This window comes from Aspergillus wentii (assembly GCF_001890725.1).
Source record: "Aspergillus wentii DTO 134E9 unplaced genomic scaffold ASPWEscaffold_6, whole genome shotgun sequence".
NCBI lineage: Eukaryota > Fungi > Ascomycota > Eurotiomycetes > Eurotiales > Aspergillaceae > Aspergillus > Aspergillus wentii.
In genome coordinates, this window is record NW_024467837.1 from 2355066 (window position 1) to 2373406 (window position 18341).

Consider the following 18341-nt stretch of genomic DNA (forward strand, 5'->3'; position numbering starts at 1 on the left):
CTGATCTCATCTGCACCTACACTGATCACCAATAGTTAGTGGACTAAGCCATGGAGATCCGGACCCAGTATATCAAAGCTGAAGGTGAAGAAGTATATAGATCATACCATTATTTACCTTATAAAGCAATGATAATTTTTGAGTTTATTTATTGTATTTATCTTATAGTTTCAGTTTTAGGTAACACTAAAGGCGTTGCCGATCTCATCTGCACCTATGCTGATTGCCAATAGTTAGTGGACTGAGCCATGGAGATCCGGACCCAGTATATTAAAGCTGAAGGTGAAGAAGTATGTGGATCATGCCATTATTTACCTTATAAAGCGATGATAATTTTTGAGTTTATTTATCATATTTATCTTATAGTTTCAGTTTTAGGTAACACTAAAGGCATTGCTGATCTCATCTGCACCTACGCTGATCACTAATAGTTAGTGGACTGAGCCATGGAGATCCAGACCCAGTATATCAAAGCTGAAGGTGAAGAAGTATATAGATCATGCCATTATTTACCTCATAAAGTGATAATAATTTTTGAGTTTATTTATTGTATTTATCTTATAGTTTCAGTTTTAGGTAATACTAAAGGCGTTGCCGATCTCATCTGCACCTACGCTGATCGCCAATAGTTAGTGGACCCTGTCATGGAAATCCGGACCCGGTGATATGGAGGGCCTTGCATCTTGCATTTAATTATGCACGCAGCGTATAGTATAATGTTTTGTTCGGCTATTCTACCTCTTCTTGATACATGTTCACCAGGGCTATAGCTATTTTGTAATAAATGCATGAATGGTGTATTCACATGATCTGACATTTCCTACGCACATTTACATAGCGATTGTATGGTAAAATCAAGATCAACTTGTTTGTGGGTTGATATTCTAGTCGAGGATGGGATTGGAGACATAATTCAATGAACATTCCCTGACACCCCAGGCACAATACACTCCAATTTTTCGAGCAACTCCTTCCACACCTTCTGTTGAGCTTGATCTCCCTCCTCGCTTCTAACAAACTCAGATAATGCGCCACTAGATCGTAGGTTAGAGAGCACAAATTGGAGGAGGGGGGTAACGGACTCATCGATCTTGCAGTCATTCAGATATTTCCCATGACTTTCTAGTCCCAAGGAAGCCGCGTGGACCAACGACCGAGATCCCTGCTCTGCTGTACGTGCTAACAACAGCTTCATAACGTAAAGCTGCCATCCCCAGAATCCTTGTACATCAGTGACAAGGTTCGTGACACAATATCCTGGCGTCAGCCCATTGACAATGATTTTTGGGTCCGTTGATGTAATTTCTTTCGCCAACTGTCGCATACACAGGACCGAAAGAAGCTTGGAAGCATAGTATCTAATATTAGCAGCATTAGCCATGGGTCAAGGGAAGAAATAGAAGGTGGAGGTCGTATTACCGATCATCTGGTCCATAATGGGTCTTGTTCCGCAAAGCTTCAAATGTATTGGGCGTTTTCCACTCTGGTAAGTTCGTCATTACATGCCGATCAGACGACACAATGACCAGACGAGGATATGGCATTTCTGCTTGGGCCGAGGCGCGTAACTTGGGAAGCAGTAGTAACGCCAGGAGCATAGTGCTCACAACATTGACCGTAATCGTGCTCTCATCTTTCTCTGCAATGTAAAAGTCCTGCGCTATCTTTCCCGCATTCAAAATGGCAACATCAACACGAGGCAGGGTAGATACTGATGCAGCGAATGATTTGACCGACTGATAATCTTCCATGTCCAAATGGACCATATCGACTCGGCCAGTCTTTCCGGTAGACTGTTCAATGTCCTTCTTGGCTGCCTGGCCCTTAGACAGATTTCGGACACCAAGAATTACGTAGGACGCATTCAGCCTTAATAGGTGGCGCGCTGCTTCAAGTCCTAAACCAGTGTTTCCACCCGTGATGACAATTGTTTGACCGGTGAAGTCATGTTCAGGTTGGGGAAGTCCCACAAACAGCTGAGAGTACAGGAAAGAGGGGAGGGACATGGTGTGAATGTTAAGTTGATATGAGAAAGAACAAGATACTCGAAGTTAATCCCACATTTGCAGCGAGGGTGAACAAATTTAAGAGCGTGACAAGAAGGTGGGCTGGGAATACAGGAAGGAGGGGAGAGACATGGCGAATGTTAATTTAAAATGGGAAAGAATAAGAAACTTGAAGTTAGTCCCAAATTTACAGCAATAGTGTGTAATTTCAAGAGCGTGACGAGAAGGTGAACAGGATCTGCATTATGCGTCCGAGCCGAGTGGGATACGCATACAGCTGCAGAGTGGCGGAGCATGACACAATCAACCAGGATCGGATGATATAACCCACCTGGTTGATCCTCAGCAGTCAGTGAGGCAATATTACTTTCTCACACTTTCAATCATCTAGACAGCAGTGATGTACTCAGTTTTAGGCTGCGCGCTGATCCTTGCGGCACTTGCCATTATACTTTTTGCTCGGGGTCAATTCCCAGGCCAGAGGGCTCCTGGCCTACCTCCAGGTAAAATTTCCTCAAATCTGAAAAAAATAGTTAGACTAAATGTTCTTTCCCAGGCCCTCCGTGCCTCCCCATCATTGGAAACATCCACCAGATTCCTAAGACTGGGGCTCATCTCAAGTATGCACCACTCCAAACGTGCATTCAAAAATTTACCAGGCTAATTATATATGACAGATTTACTGATTGGGCGTCGACTTATGGTCCTATATTCTCACTCAAATTGGGAACACAGACTGTGGTTGTTCTGAGCTCTCCTTACATGATCAAGCAGCTTGTCGACAAACAATCAGCTGTCTATAGTAATCGACCCAAATCATACATTGCTGACAATCTCGTTTTCCACAATGATCATCTAATGTTCCTCAATCCTGATGCCAGATGGCGACGCGGCAGGCGACTGTATCATCAATTTTTCAATGAAACTGTCTGTGACAAGAGTCACCATCATCTGCAAAATGCCGAAGCTACTCAGCTCGTCCGAGATCTCTGTAATAGCCCGGATGATTTCATAAGTCACTGCAAGAGATTCCCAAACAGTGTCATTATGAGTCTGGGTATGTACAAGGCACCTTTCCAAAAGACGAGTAGAGCACTAAGACAGCTCTAGTCACGGGTATTCGGACACCAGATGCATCAGCGTCTCACATGAACAGTCTCTATACTGTTCTGGCTGGTATTTCTGGGATTTTTGAAATGGGCGCCACTCCACCAGTGGACATATTCCCATTCCTAACTTGGATCCCAGAATCATTTTTCAATTATTGGAAATCTCGGTCAGCCAATCTTGCTCAAACAATGGACTCTGTCTATGGTCCGCTTGTTGACCGGGTTTTATCTCGTCGAGCAAAGGCCGAGTGTACGAAAGGCGAGAGTTACTTGGACATGATATTTGATCAGCAAGAAAAGTTGCAATTGACTCGGCATGAAATTGACCTCATGCTTGGAAATCTTCTGGAGGGTGGGTCTGAAACAACATCTATCACCACCATTACTTTTATTCAAGCTATGGCCTTGTATCCCGAGGCGCAAAAGGAAGCGCAAAAAGCAATTGACGACGTGATTGGCTCGGAGCGAACTCCTACATGGGAAGACTTTTCGAGTCTACCATATGTAGTAATGGTGGTCAAAGAGACCATGCGTTGGCGGCCTGTGATGCCAACTGCATTTCCACACGCCACAAGTAAAGGTAAGCTGTCTCTGTTCCCCGTTGCTTTGACAGGTTTTCAGTCCACTTTGCTTACAATTACAACAGAGAGTACGATTGACGGCATGAAAATTCCTGCAGGGTCCACAGTCATGATGAACGTATGGAGTTTGCATCACGAAAGCTGCCTTCATGGTGAGCCAAACCAGTTCAACCCCTCAAGATACAAAGGGCGTACTAGCCTGGCGCCAGTGTATGCATCTTCGCCTGATTACGAAAACCGTGATCACTACGGTTACGGCTCTGGGCGTCGCATCTGCCCTGGAATTCATCTAGCAGAACGTGGACTCTTCTTGGCCTTTGCTAAGATTCTGTGGGCGTTTGACATCACCCCAAAACTGGACTCCAGTGGGCTTCCAATTCCCATTAACTGCGATCCTGTCACCGGGTATACCGATGGGTTCTTACGGTGTGCTAAGCCCTACGCGGTTGATATCAAGCCACGGTCAGAGGAAAGACAAAAGACCATTATGACTGAGTTTGAACGAGCCGAGGCCGAGGTTTTTAGCAGATACGATACATGATATCTTGGAATTTCAAGTTTCTGTGCCTCAAGGGAGGAGGTAAACAGAAACAATTCAATACAGACCGGATGATTCATCCAAGCTCTATACATTATCCTAGCCTATATACAGCTTGCTCGTATTTTTATCAAAATTTGCTGCCTTCCAAGACATCCAGTTTTTATCCAAGTATTTTTTGACGAAAAATACATCCCTTGGTCAATAGCGGTAGGCGCTCGGACCGACCCGCTTTTACCCAGACTGTTTATCCAGGTCCTCTCATCGAGTGACCTCAAACTCAATGTTGATTTCCGTGTAGGCGCCTTGGGCTTTGATTTTAGGCAGTTCCTGTAAAACCTGGAAATTTTTGTCTTGAATACAACAGCGTATTCAGTATTCTAATCACAAGTATGACATACGCTAAGCGCAAATACGCGTCCTTGCGACCCTTTTCTTCCCCCCCCTAGTAAGCTGGAAAAAAGCCGGTGCCTAATAAAACAACGATAGTGCGTCTAGAGATGAATTTTCAGCCGCTGTTAAGATCTGCTGCAGTCTACGAGTTACCAAAGGTCAAAATAATCAGCGGTAAAAAGTCAACGCCCGAAAAAAGCAAACACAATAAGATTCGGTCTTTTTTCGGGTAGAAAGACACCGATAATCTTCACCAGCTGCAGACCACTCCGTATTATATACGCCACAGTCTGACGAAGGCAACACCATGTCTGTCGCTAGTTTTTGCTAGCAGATCTTGGGTGCAGACAACTATCTAGATTGATCTGCAGAACTATATCTGTCGCTAGTTTTTGTTAGCGGATCTCGGGTGCAGACAACTATCTAGATTGATCTGCACGAACAGATCGGTAGAGCTCACATGATTACCCTTTGAGTCTTGATCCGCTTGAGTTATGAGGTAGCGAGCATGCTCCACGTCATATCGCTTCTATCCTGGATTTCCTGTATGAATCCCCGTATTATACGGCTATCCAAGCTATAGAATCGAAAGTGGACTTACGTACTATCGGATGTTGATCTTCCTTCCTGCCGGTCAGAGTTCTATGATGACGTTTCCTCACTCATATTGGGCACTAGATGTTCTCTTGGGGTGCGACTGGTGTTTCAGTTCGTACTACCTAGAGGATGCAGTGTGGCTTTCGGCATTCTTGGACCGATTGTACGCCTCATCATGACCTGTGGAAATGGTTATATATCACGTAGCAAATCATATGAATCAATTGTAACCCTTATTGTACCCAAACAACCAGATTTCTTTCATTGTTACAAACACTATTCAACAGTTCTACTTCAATCGAGATGACAGACTTTGAGATTCCAGGAATCGGCAAACGGGTCATGGCCCATGTCATTGATAGTCTGGCTGAGACAGATCCTGAAAAAAAGGTCTGTTCTATGCCAGAGAGTCCCGAGAACCCTCAGGCCTATGTGGATTTGAGTGTGCAGAAGCTGGCCCATGCAATCAATTACATGTCTTGGTGGATTGAGAAAGAGTTTGGGAAAAGTGACACTTTCAACGAAACAGTGGCGTACCTGGGAGCAAATGATGTACGCTATCTCGTGATAGTTATTGCGTGTAACAAGACTGGCCACAAGGTATGATCCATCCTCAAACCACATCCTGAATGAGCAAAGCTTGAGTCGTTTGGCTAACCTGCCCTGTCAGCCCTTACTCTCCTCGACGCGTAATTCTCAGGCGGCTCATGTCCGACTTTTTGAGATGACAAACTGTTCCAAACTTCTGTACAGTTCCGAGAAACGGCAAAAGGCAGAAGATATCTGTTCTGCTGCGGCTCATGTTAGCAGCCTTGAGATTCCCTCGATGGCGGAAATGACGTCTTTGGAAACCACTGCGTATCCATTTCTGGGAACATTCGGAGATGTCAAGAATAAAGTAGCATTCATCGCTCACAGCTCAGGCACGACAGGTAGAACACCCCAAATAGCCAATTTTGACAAGTGACCCAAACTGATCAACTTCTAAGGATTCCCCAAGCCAATCCAACTCACATTTGGATACTTTGGCGCGTTAGACCACGGAGCCCATGTCCCTATCCCAACAGGTCGCGTGGCTGGTGTTCCAGACAGACTGTCCCCTGATGATCTGGTCCTTTCAACGACTCCCTTCTTCCATCTCATGGGATTTGCACTGCTTATCATGGCTGTCTTTCATGGAATCCCGTGCGTGATACTGCCAGACAAGCCCCTATCAACCCAATTGGTAACAAGCGTACTGGCGACTACTCAGCCAACGGCAGCACTCTTCCCTCCTTCTATTTTAGAAGATCTTGCAGCAAACCCAGAGTCAGTTCAAGCCCTCTCTAAGCTCAAGCGTGTATATTTCGGAGGAGGACCCCTGTCCCCCGACGTCGGCCGCAAGGTCAGTGAATGCACCCAGCTTGTCAGCTTCCTTGGAATGACAGAGGGCGGTTTCGTGTTGTCGCTTCTGCCGGAAAACGGAGACTGGTCTTTCTTCGAGTGGAGTCCTACCTTTGGTATCAAAATGGAACATGTCGAAAATGGGTTGCATGAGATGGTGTTATGCAGGCATGAAAACCCAGAGCTGCAGCCTATCTTCCATACGTTCCCTGATCTTGACTGCTACCATACGAAAGATCTATATTTGGAACATCCAAACAAACCGAACCTGTGGAGGTTCTACGGTCGCTTAGACGATGTGATTGTGCTCAACAATGGCGAGAAGTTCAACCCGGTCACAATGGAGAAGATTATTGAAGGACACCCCTTGGTGGCTCGGGCGGTTGTCGTTGGACTTGGTAGATTCCAGACAGCATTGTTGATTGAACCAAGCTGGAGTCAATTGGACTCGGTCGATAATGGAACCAACGTAATTGACGTTGTCTGGCCAACAGTGCAAGAGGCAAATCGAATCAGCCCGGCACATGGACATGTGCTGAGGAACAAAATCGCTTTGGCGTCTCGAGACAAGCCCTTCGCCACGACACCGAAAGGAAGTACTCAACGAAGAATCGTAACAGACGATTATAAGGATGAGATTGAGCACATCTACTCCTTGCCCGACGTTGAAGAGCTCCCATTTACCCTACCGCCCTCTCCAGACTTCCCAAGCATTCTGGACTTTGTTCGAAACCTTGTGGTACATGTTTCAAATGTCACTTCATGCGCAGACGACGCCGATCTTTATAATGTCGGGCTTGACTCACTGCGCACCATCCAGCTAGCATCAGCCCTCAGGGCTACTGGGTTCAAGGACATCACTCCACAAATGGTCTACATGCATCCAAGCATTGACAAGATCGCGATACTCCTCAATGATATGCTGACTGGCACTGAAACAAAGACAATCTCAAGACGTGAAAGGATCGATGGCTTAGTCGCAAAATATACAAAAAATCTTCTTCACCATGACCATGTTCACACCATGTGCAATACAGATACCCTCACAGTTGCCTTGACAGGATCGACTGGATCACTAGGGAGCTATTTGCTCGATTCTTTACGATCTGACAAGACCATTGGCAAAGTATACTGCCTAACACGAGATGGGCAGGTAGAAAGGCAACAAAAAGCCTTCAAAGAAAGAGGCCTGGACCCAAACATCCCAGACAAAGTCGAGTTCATCCAAGCATCACTAGGCGAACCTCAACTGGGCATTGACAACGCTAAATACAAGGAAATGCTCGATACTGTCGATACGTTTATCCACAACGCTTGGAGAATGGACTTTAACATATCCGTCGAGTCGTTCGAAGAAGTCCATATCCGAGCCGTGCGTACCCTGGTAGATTTTAGTCTCCAAAGCGCCCACCGCACTCATATCCATTTCCTGTCTTCCATTGGCGCAATTGGCGGATGGACGCTTTCCAATGGTCCGGTCATTCCTGAGCTTCCATTTGAAGATTGTGATGTGACGCTTCGCCAGGGATATGGGGAAGCTAAGCATATCTGTGAACGGATTTGCCTTGCTGCTTCTCGGACTGCTGGTGTGCCGACGAGTGTGCATCGCTTGGGGCAGATCGCTGGGCCGTGTACTGAAAGTGGGTATTGGAATTCACAGGAATGGATTCCTGCTATTATCGCTTCTTCCAAGTCTCTTGGGAAGGCTCCATCCAGTCTTGGAGCGTTTCCGGTTGATTGGATTCCCGTGGTGAGTTTTCAGGCAGTATCAGCTGAATCACAACATAGACTAATCACAATTTACTCGCTATTATAGGACCTGCTCTCCAAAATCGTGGTCGAAATCGTTCACGCACGCCGCAAGGCACAGCACGAAACTCCTTTCTCGGTATTCCACCTAGTCAACCCGACCGTCACAACATGGAAAAGCCTTCTAGACCCAATTCATGACGCTTATGGATTGGAGGAAGTGGAAATGGAGCAATGGATTAAAGAGCTCAGGCAGATTAAGGCTCCGACGACAGAAGACCTTGCAGAGAAACCAGCCTTGAAGCTACTCGAGTTTTATCAGAGTCTAGTTGAAGGGCAAGGGGCTCTATCTGTTCCTCTTGAAATGGAGCGTACGAAGGCTGCGAGTCAAACTATGAGGTCGCTGCCTCCGATTACGCCTGATATGATGGCAAATTGGTTGAAGCAATGGGCCTTCTGATGATCTGGGTCTGAGCTTGGCGTGAGGATTCATAAAGATCAGAATACATGAGTTTCATCACATAGCTCTTTGCAATGTATAATGGATAAGGAATTGAGCTTCGGTTATAAGGACAGTAGCTCAGTGACGATGGGTCACGAATTATAAAAGATTTTGTATCTCATAACAGACAATTCTGTGATTCTCCATCACTCAGTTCTATAAATCTAGTTACTCGACGTAATATTGTTCATTCGCAGAGAGATTTTTCTATGAAAGAGGTAGACAGGTGTCCCATGCACCCACCCATCCCCCCACTCGACTCACGAGTCTTTATGAGTAGTATACATCAAATTAAAAAGGAAATGATTCCATGTGATTAAGTCATTCATTGGTCTTGATACTAAGCCGACTCTGCTGCTTCTACCATACCTTGTAGCATGGCAACATCCATAGTATACATATCCGATCCATCATCCGCCAGAAACACCGACGGACCACGACTGACCATCAAAAGCTCAGTTTCACACTCAAAAGGCAGCGGGTCGTGAACCGCCCCTTTGCTCTCGGACACATAGTCACCTTCCATAAACGCCCCGGTTTGAGGATGCGCGCCGCTCCCCTTCAAAACATAGATGTCGGCGCTGCCGACGTGGCGGTGTCGTGGAAGCAGACCCTCCGGTTGGGCCCGGACCATGATTGTGTACTCCCCCGTCTCGGGGACTAGCTTGACAATCTTGATGAACACACCCGGGGCGAGGGGTAGCCATTTGAGGTTGGCGCAGTGAACAGTAAAGCCTGCGTCTTGGTCGGGCATAGTAGGCAAGTAGGGATTAACCTTTGGGATTCGTGATGGGTTAGTTCTTGTGTGTTGGCTTTTGGGCAGGAGTTTGGTGCTGCAAGAAAGGGTGTCAAGAGATCCACTTACTGGACGAGGGTTGGCTACGAAAACCAGATGGACCGTTGAAGTTCCGTAGCCATTTTCCTTATGCAAGGTATTATAAAAAACCTGTCGCAATTAGGTGTGCTACCCATGACTTCGGACATCCGAGCCGGCCGGAAATCCGAGTCAAAAGGGTAACCGCCCGAGACGAAAGTCTCCGCTTTTGCCACTGAAACGGCATCATTCAAGTCTGCCCCATAGTCACCAAATACTTTCTTAAACACCGAAAGAGTCAATGTCCTTGTTCAGCCAACCAGCTGGAACCTGGCTGTTGAAGAGCTGCCACATCAACAGGTCGGCCGAGAGGTCGGTCTCGGTGTTTGGCATCAGCTCCAGATTATCGCTGAATGATAGCCCCGGAGGAAAAGCTCCAATGGTAACCGGATCGGCAGAGTGATCACTCATTGGGACAAACGCACCTGGCGCTTCTCTCTGGGTTGAGGCAAATTCGGATGGACCGCTTGGTTCCTGAAACAAGGGTTCGCAAAGTCGCTCCAGTGATTGCAGCAGATTCAAAAGTTTACCTAGATGGGGATCTTCTTTAAACGGTGTCAGTCTCTGGGTAATCTGCCGCATCAGTTCGTAATCCTCATGATCCACCGTCCCGATTATGTTACAGAAAATCACGAAAAAAGCGCTGAGTGGGTAGAGAAACAACGTCCTGTGAAGGGATCATGAGCAAGAGCGCAGGGTTCACAAGCGTAGGTACCAGCGCACCATGTGAGAAAGGACGGATAGGGATCGTCAAAGCCAGGCATCTCCACCGAATGCTGCTGTAGGAAATGGAATGCTTTGAGCGACTTGCGAGCATACAACAGACATTGCTGATGCACAGCTGGGTTGAACGCACTTTGCAAGCGAGTTCGGTGGATCTCGACGAATATCGCGTAGTAGCAAAAGTCAACGGCGACCCAGTGGTATTGCATTAGTTTGGGATGGCCGTCGCGACTCTGCATAAGATCTGCTTTAGGGGATTGAATCAAGGGCGAGTAAGAGAGGACATACCGACTGCAGGGTTGGGAGAATGGCCTGCATTTTGCATTCAAGAAGCTGGCATGTATCCAGAGCCCGTTCTTTCGTTACACTTGCACCACCACAGGATACCGCATGTAACTTGCCCTGGACCTGAGCGAGATCGAGTAGGAGACGCAGCAGACTATCGTATGGTGATGATGGGTGTAACACAATAAGCTCGGTAGGGGAAACGTCGAGGTCGGGCAGCGACGGAGGCCGACAGAGAAGGGAGCTTAGAGTTCGATCTAGATAATAGCACCAATAAAGGACATTGTGAATCTCTTGCTCTTGGTCTGAATTCGTCGGCAGTCTGCGAATCCTGTGATAGTTGAGAGCAGTGATCTGTCGAGCAGCATACGAGATGAAGAGCCAGCATTGATTAGGTCTTCCCAAGTGTTGCATGAGCAAGGCCTAGGGGGTGGGATGTTGATTAGCCGAACAACTTGACTTTGTCACATGAACTCACACTTGAAATAAGAGACTGTATGGCTGAGAGATCTGGTGGCTTAAGAATGTTGAAATGCTCGATGCTGCGCATCGCCGCTGCGATATACGTGGATCGGGACAGCGAGAACTCGCCTTTGAGAAAGGGGTCGTCGGTTGTTCCTGACGCTTGATACAAATGAAAAACCGCCTTTACGTAGACGCAGACGCAGTATTGATGAAACTTGCAGACTTCAATTTCGGAACGATCTCGTAGCAAAGCTGAGGCCATTCTCGCGTAGGTCTTGTCGGATATATGATCTGGCCACTGAATACGAACAGACTCCGGTGGGCCTTCACATCATTAGCTGCGGCTTTAAATGTAATGACTCGTCTAAATACCAGGAAGAAGCATAAATAGGAGCTCGCGAGACGGCGTTTCTGGTACGGTCAAAGCATAATTTTGTGGATGAGACTCTTCCTCCATGGCTATCTCGCTGTGGTGAGGCCCAGTTTCGGCGATGCTGCTCACTAGATGAAGCGCAGACTTGAGTAAGGCCTGTCGCTCACGACCGATACAGCTGGGATTGTGGAGATCTATTTGAATAACTCCTTTTGCCTGGAGTGCATGATAGTTCGAGCCGCCATCACTTGTAGTCGACAAAGCAGCCGGAATAGGGGATCTCTCTACAGGGTGTTGTTGGTCATGATCTCCTCGCTGTCTCTTGCTGGGAGTGGCCCTTCCATCAAGGCTGTCACCTCTGGTCGCACGCCCAGGACTAGGGCAGTGTCCGAAGTCCACGATGTTTTCTTGACGGCCCAAGTCGCTGTCAACTACTGTTAGCACTCATTTGATGACTGACACATAATATGCACGGCGTGAATCCCAGCAGACCTCTGACGAGTTCTCTTCCTAGATGACCGTCCATGGCGCAGGCGTCGGCATTCCACACCGGCATCCGCGCAGTTCGCGCATGGCGCTTGCCTGTTACACTTGATCTAAAAGCCATGAGGTCAGACTCATCGTACATGGTAAATTAACATCACTCGAAGGTAACAACCTTTCTAGAATGGCATTGGTCACACTGGTCGATGGTCAGCTTTGTGTCTATTGTGCAGTATCAAGATGAATGTTCGAGCAGCGAGCAAAACGTACAGCAGGCAGAATGTCTCCTGTAACTGTAGGATGATCTGGCATAATCACAAATCTTCTGCTCCTCTGTACTGATAAACCGGCTGTGACAGTGGTTATTCTACGGTGATTCGATGCGGTGTCAATCGGGGGAGGCGGAAGTGGGAAAACCAAGCGCCGTTTAGCCATTGCTGCCTTGTTGCCTGAGGCTCCCACAACCACACTGCAGTCACTATGTAGTAGAGACCTTCATACATCGTCGAGATCTCAATCCTTTGACTAATGTGGTGTCAATTGCTGTTTATTTTGATCGGGGTGTTCATAAAACGTAATATATATATTTAGTTGATGCATGTGGCAGCCCGGGAAGTCGATTCTTCCTCAACCAAATTCCCTGGCAACGTCCGAATGAAATGCTACACTAGCCTCACGTACTGCATGTGATCAAAAATATTTCTGCTTCCTAGTGACCTCCTGATCCGATAATCACCAGGGTATATTCTGACCATCATAGACCTCCCATCCTGGAACATGAACGTTTTTGAAACTACCATTATCCCGACCACTGGCAGCCATGACGATATTCAACACTGCCTCTGCTCCCTGAGGAACCGTGAGGTCGGCATCCTGTCCGCCCATATCACTTTGCAGCCACTGAGCGGATCAGTTAGCATGGAATCAACTCTTTGCTTGACGGGGAGGACCTACTCCGGGGCTCACGGCGAGGAATACAAAACCCTCATCCTCATAGGACAGAGCATATTGTACCGTCAAAGTATTCAAAGCTGCTTTGCTGATCTTGTAGGCCGGGCAGGGAGCATAGCCTACTTCTCGAGCCTTGCTCAGGGACCCAAATATGCTAGAACTGTAAATTGATCGGTGAGCAACCGGTGACCCTAAAATTTGATATAGGTCCAGCTATTGCAGCGACTTACATGCACACCACCTTCTTGATATCACTCGTCTGCATGAGAGGGAGATACTGCTGAAAGACATTGTGTGCGCCGGTCACATTGGCGGATAATTGGTAGTCGAGGTCAGACCTGACATGTTGGTTAGCTGCAGAACAGAACTGAAGAAAGTATGTCGTACATAAGAGCAATTTTTCCATGGGTCTCATTATGGACACCAGCACAGTTAATCAGAATATCCAGACTTCGCCCTGCCAGAGCTGATTTGACTTTCTCTGCCGACTGCATGATTACCCCCTGATCAGTCACATCCAGAGTGACAAAGACAATAGAGCCCTTGGCCGTGGAGATGACCGTCTGCAGCTCAGAACTGCATCTCCGAGCTGTAGCCAATACCAAACCTCCATTCAAATCAGGGTGAGCGGCCAATTGTTTCACCAACTCCAGTCCAAGACCGCGGGAGCTCCCTGTAACGAGGACGTTCGACATTGTGCAGCGTGCAGGGGTTGGGGTTTGGTCGCACACAATCAATTAGTTCAATGGCTAGTATTCAATTTCCCAGTAAGTGTCTAATAAATAATAAATTAATAAATCGGTTTTGGGGCAAAGATCTATGTCGCCGCACTCCCGAAGTTCCACTGCGGCTTCGGATTTCCGAACCAACAGGGCAATCAACTGGGTCTTCATTCAGTTCCACTTCCAGCCAAACCCATCCAATAATCGACAACTTGGACACCATTTCCTAAAGGATGGTTAGAGAGGTGGTATTATTTGAATGATGATCTTCACCTGGAAACCTGTTCAACCGATGTATATTGCTAGGCATTGTGCTGCAGACTGCCAGACTATGCATCTTCCCTTCAGTGCAAGACCGGATATTAAATGATTATCCAGCCTCTGTAATACTACACATACCATCTACGTAGCTCTTCCCATCTATTGTTTCTCTCATTATGGCTGGATCGAACACAGATGGGAATGTCTTCACAGCACTGTGCTCACTCCTGCACACTGACGAGATAATCACCCCCGATTCGCCTGATTATCTCACAAGCATCCAGACGTGGGCAGCTCAGAAGCAGTCAAGCCCCTGCCTGGTGATTCGACCAATCACGATCGATGCCTTGAGCAAGACCCTCGCCCACCTGTACGCCACCAACTTGGACTTTGCAATCTATGGCCACGGATTTAGTTCTGCCTCGGCTAAGGATGTCGTGGTGAATATGTCAGCATTCGATAACCTCCACCTAGATGCGCAGTCGGAGTCGGTAATCATTGGTGCCGGACAGACATGGGCGGATGTATACCAGAAGCTCAGCAAGGTGGCCCCGGAATATGGAAGTATGAATCCATCTTCAAGTTTGTTCTTCTTCGAAAGCTGATATCATTCGTACAAACAAAGTCGTGGGAGCCCGCACGCCCTGTGTCGGAGTAGCAGGGACCATCCTCAGCGGAGGCTTTTCGTGGCTTTCCAGTGAGTATGGCTGTATCTCCGATCCAGTGAACATGTTGGATGCGAAAGTCGTCAAGTACGACGGTTCGGCGGTATGGGCGTCTGCAGAGCCGGACTTACTGTGGGCACTCCGGGGTGGTGGCGGCGGCTTTGGTGGTATGTGACTTTTCCTTTCGCGCGTTCGAGACTGTACTGATCTCCATATCTGGATAGTGCTGGTCCAGGTCAAGCTCCGACTATTCCCTTATCCACAAAGAATCTGGGCAGGTGAAATACTGATCCCCCGGGAAAGGCTGGAGCATGTCGCAGAGGGAATTGCGAACTTCGTCGCACAACCAGTGGATCCCAAAGTCACTTTGTTTTTGTACGTGGTGAAGGGTCGGCTGCTCCAGTCGATTGGGACGGACTCAGATATGTTGGTACTTCATGTATTTGACGCCCATGGGGAAGAGCACGGCCGAACCAACTTCCAATGGGCGCTGAACATACCTGGAGCTGTCGATCAGACCATGATCACTACCCTTGCTGGTGTTGCAAATTTAAAAGGTTAGAACCATTTTTATGGCTTTCTCACGCGGTGTCATCTAGTAATAATCACTGATGACCTGTACAGACAAAGCGCATATCGTCAAAGGCACCATGAAACAGTTCTGTCAGCCGTTGCTGCTACGGGAAATCTCGCAAGACACCATAATTAACGCAATTAGGTGGTTCGAAGGAATCCGAAATGTGGACGAGTCGATTGCCGATTGCACCTATCTCATCTTCGAGTTGCTGAGCTCGGTATGTGTTCACCTCAACAGGAAGGCTAATATCAGACTGCAAACTAAATTTCGCTTTGTTTAATTAGCGGGATCCAGTAGGAGGTATATCCAGCTGTGCATGGCCACGACCCAGTGGTACGAACCATATTTTGCTCCTCGGTATCGGGTGTCCTGCAGACGCCGGGCCAGACAAGGAGAGGCGGGCTCGAGATCTAGCTATCCAAGCCCCCTCCATGGTATCAGGAGATAATGCGGAAATTCATGTGCTGCCGAATGGTTTCGAAGACTATCATGATCAGACCAAGGTATGGCTAGACCGGTTTCCAGCGTCATATTCAGCTACTCATACTGTATTGTAGATATGGGGGCCTCATCTTGCAAAACTGCAGAGTTTGCGGAGGCAGTTGGACCCCCGCGGGAGATTCAAAGGGGCAGTTGAAGCGATGACAGACTGGGCGTGAGAGTTGACCTGTTACGAAGCCAGGCGACCTGGAAAGTCCACGGTATTCAATCAGATATTTCAACCATGCGACCGGATCCAACGACAATTCATTATGAGAGGAACCAAAATCTGCCGTTCAGCTTACACTTTTTCCTTAGCGGGGTCCGTACAAATTTAGGCTGTATAATTACGACAAATGATATATGCAAAGCCTTTACCACTTCTAGCTTTATTCAATAAGGCGCCCCAAGGCTAACAAAAGTACTATGTATGGGTTCATCCTTTATGATGATGATCTGCAAGATCTTGTCCGCTTTGGCGAGATCATGCGTTCATACGGCTCGTGATACGAGTATAAGCTCGTATTTCCGTTACTACTAATAGCATAGGACAGAATACCCGGCCGATTCAGCCCCAAAGTCTCTTGGTATTGAATTATAAACAGAATCTGGCAAAACAAATTTACTATAAGTAACAAGGACTTGGCCCGGTGTTTGTACATATCAAATATCAAAATTCACTTACGTTCGGCTGTTCAAGATGACTTCAGTTCGTCTTCCTTTTTCCATTCTTACTCTTCTTATCTCCCTCATTCTCTCTCTTGCAGCAGCTGCCCCATCTCCGGTTGTCAAACGCGGCGTCAAACTTGATGGCGAGCCCAGTGAGATGGGAAAGGGCACCTACCCGCGCGCAACCTATATCGAAGACAAATCCTTGCTCGGATGCTTTAGAGGACTCCACGACGACAAAGTCACACTGGAGACAGTCAGGTCGACTGACAAGGGCAAGACCTGGAGCCCCGTGGGCACTATCATCAGCGAGGTGGAAAAAACGCACGGGTTGAACAACTGCTATCTCCACCAACTGCCAAAATCAGACAGGATCCTGGCGGCTTTCCGGAACCCCGAGCGCGACCCGAAGACGAACAAATATACCAAGTATATCATGTCGGTCTACTTCTCCGACGACCAAGGAAAGAAATGGGAGCCTCTCAGCACGGTTGCGACCACCACTACCCGTGGGCTGGGCGTCTGGGAACCATTCATGATGGACGGTCTCAACGGCGACTTGATGTTGTTTTTCTCGAGAGAAACTCGCACGGATGGGAAGGACCAGAACAGCATCCTCGTTCGTTCTACTGACGGAGGCAAGACTTGGGGCAAGGAAGAGACCATTTCGGGTGGGGACATCCAGAAACGCGATGGAATGCTGGGCGTCGCTCGGCTGGCACCTGATTCCGAAAAGATGATTGCGGTCTTTGAGAGCCTGACCCCAAACACTGGAATCACTTCTATCACGTCCTCTGACGATGGAAAAACCTGGAGTAATGACCGCAAGATTGTGTACAAGGGCACCAACGGACCTCCCAGCGAGTCAGCCCCTCAGGTTGTCCGCATCGGCAAGACTCTTGTCGCCAGCTTCTCGACCTGGGAAGACGACCGGGAGGCTGGCAAGTCCAAGCCACCAAATGTTAAGATCGTTACCAGCAGAGATCAGGGAGCTACCTGGGGCGAAAAGACACTGATCCACAAGAACTGTCACTGGGCTGGAGAAGTCGCCATTGACGACACGAGCTTGCTCGTTATGTGCGATTACAACAATGGGACGGCCATCGCACAGCGCGTGAGCATTGCGTGAGCGTGAGACCGGATAAAAAGGAAAAAGTTATTTAGTAAATCTATTCCGTTACTTTGATGTCCGACTTGATATCGAGTATATACTATAAATATATAGATGCGTAAAGCAGATTCTCGGGAAAGCGCGGCTATTGCAGCATTTGCCGATCCGTTCAATAGCCGATCTCCAATACAATTTATTAAGGTTGCCTCATAGTCATGTTCAAACAAATGATTCCATAAACTCACATACAAAATGGGAGACTATCAAGAATCAGTACAGGCCGAGCCGTGGCACATGGTAGGTCTGGCCTCGGCGTTCCCAGATATCAGCCAGGATAATGAGCGCTGTCATATTCTACCAGCCTGCAAAACAATGAGCATTCCTAGAGCAAATGGGGACGGACAATCAGGAAATCGATTCTCGAATCTGAGTGATCAGGTGCTTGTGTTCAAATACAAAGGCTTCCTGCACGCCATCGACAATGTATGTACATACGTCGTATGCCTTGTGGCTCGTGTCGTACGCTGACTTATGCAGCAATGCCCACACTCATCCTTTCCGCTGAAACAAGGCAATGTTTTTGATATCGAAGACATGGGAACGCCACATGGTGCTGGGATTCGATGCTTCAGGCATGGCTGGAAATTCGACCTTTTCTCTGGCCAAGGAGACCGTGGTCCCCACAAGCTGAATCTCTGGGATATCGAACTGCGACAACCTTCACCATCCAGTGCTGGCGATACTCCTGCGTGTACCGATCAGGAGGTCTGGGTTAGAAGACCGCCACAGACCCAGAAGTAGGATGACAATGGATATACCTGTTTGGCAAAACAGTCCTTGTTGC

The 18341-nt window shown here is 47.7% G+C and overlaps 8 protein-coding genes across 8 annotated transcripts; 5 read left to right on the top strand and 3 right to left on the bottom strand.

The window, feature by feature from the left end:
- Window positions 1-913: 913 nt before the first annotated feature.
- Window positions 914-2006, bottom strand: ASPWEDRAFT_30600 (uncharacterized protein; the record flags this gene model as incomplete). The annotated part of the gene is made up of 2 exons (XM_040833435.1): window positions 914-1358; window positions 1420-2006. The coding sequence occupies 2 exons, from the start codon at window positions 2004-2006 to the stop codon at window positions 914-916; spliced, it is 1032 nt and encodes a 343-aa protein (XP_040687210.1).
- Window positions 2007-2406: 400 nt separating this feature from the next.
- On the top strand, window positions 2407-4237 carry ASPWEDRAFT_53449 (cytochrome P450; the record flags this gene model as incomplete). Its single annotated transcript, XM_040837883.1, has 5 exons — window positions 2407-2509; window positions 2563-2626; window positions 2684-3063; window positions 3117-3695; window positions 3762-4237. 5 exons carry the CDS (start codon window positions 2407-2409, stop codon window positions 4235-4237), a joined length of 1602 nt encoding a protein of 533 aa, XP_040687211.1.
- A 1290-nt stretch (window positions 4238-5527) lies between these two features.
- On the top strand, window positions 5528-8816 carry ASPWEDRAFT_174938 (uncharacterized protein; the record flags this gene model as incomplete). Its single annotated transcript, XM_040831297.1, has 4 exons — window positions 5528-5824; window positions 5895-6156; window positions 6214-8357; window positions 8424-8816. The coding sequence occupies 4 exons, from the start codon at window positions 5528-5530 to the stop codon at window positions 8814-8816; spliced, it is 3096 nt and encodes a 1031-aa protein (XP_040687212.1).
- Window positions 8817-9105: 289 nt separating this feature from the next.
- Window positions 9106-10031, bottom strand: ASPWEDRAFT_623942 (uncharacterized protein). Its single transcript, XM_040838650.1, has 2 exons — window positions 9724-10031; window positions 9106-9633 (listed from the first exon to the last, which is right to left on the bottom strand). Exon 2 carries the CDS (start codon window positions 9610-9612, stop codon window positions 9199-9201), a length of 414 nt encoding a protein of 137 aa, XP_040687213.1. The 5' UTR covers window positions 9613-9633; window positions 9724-10031; the 3' UTR covers window positions 9106-9198.
- Window positions 9955-13707, bottom strand: ASPWEDRAFT_114522 (fungal specific transcription factor domain-containing protein; the record flags this gene model as incomplete). Its single annotated transcript, XM_040828500.1, has 9 exons — window positions 9955-10375; window positions 10456-10702; window positions 10740-11163; window positions 11219-11529; window positions 11578-11954; window positions 12052-12160; window positions 12814-12961; window positions 13062-13131; window positions 13400-13707. The coding sequence occupies 9 exons, from the start codon at window positions 13705-13707 to the stop codon at window positions 9955-9957; spliced, it is 2415 nt and encodes an 804-aa protein (XP_040687214.1).
- A 464-nt stretch (window positions 13708-14171) lies between these two features.
- ASPWEDRAFT_53453 (FAD-binding oxidoreductase) lies at window positions 14172-15896 on the top strand (the record flags this gene model as incomplete). The annotated part of the gene is made up of 6 exons (XM_040837884.1): window positions 14172-14559; window positions 14621-14827; window positions 14885-15217; window positions 15285-15454; window positions 15522-15740; window positions 15795-15896. 6 exons carry the CDS (start codon window positions 14172-14174, stop codon window positions 15894-15896), a joined length of 1419 nt encoding a protein of 472 aa, XP_040687215.1.
- A 432-nt stretch (window positions 15897-16328) lies between these two features.
- On the top strand, window positions 16329-17706 carry ASPWEDRAFT_43573 (sialidase family protein). The gene has a single exon (XM_040836055.1). It carries the CDS (start codon window positions 16418-16420, stop codon window positions 17513-17515), a length of 1098 nt encoding a protein of 365 aa, XP_040687216.1. The 5' UTR covers window positions 16329-16417; the 3' UTR covers window positions 17516-17706.
- Window positions 17707-17749: 43 nt separating this feature from the next.
- On the top strand, window positions 17750-18298 carry ASPWEDRAFT_160383 (Rieske (2Fe-2S) protein; the record flags this gene model as incomplete). The annotated part of the gene is made up of 2 exons (XM_040829793.1): window positions 17750-17980; window positions 18035-18298. 2 exons carry the CDS (start codon window positions 17750-17752, stop codon window positions 18296-18298), a joined length of 495 nt encoding a protein of 164 aa, XP_040687217.1.
- Between the last annotated feature and the right edge of the window lie 43 nt (window positions 18299-18341).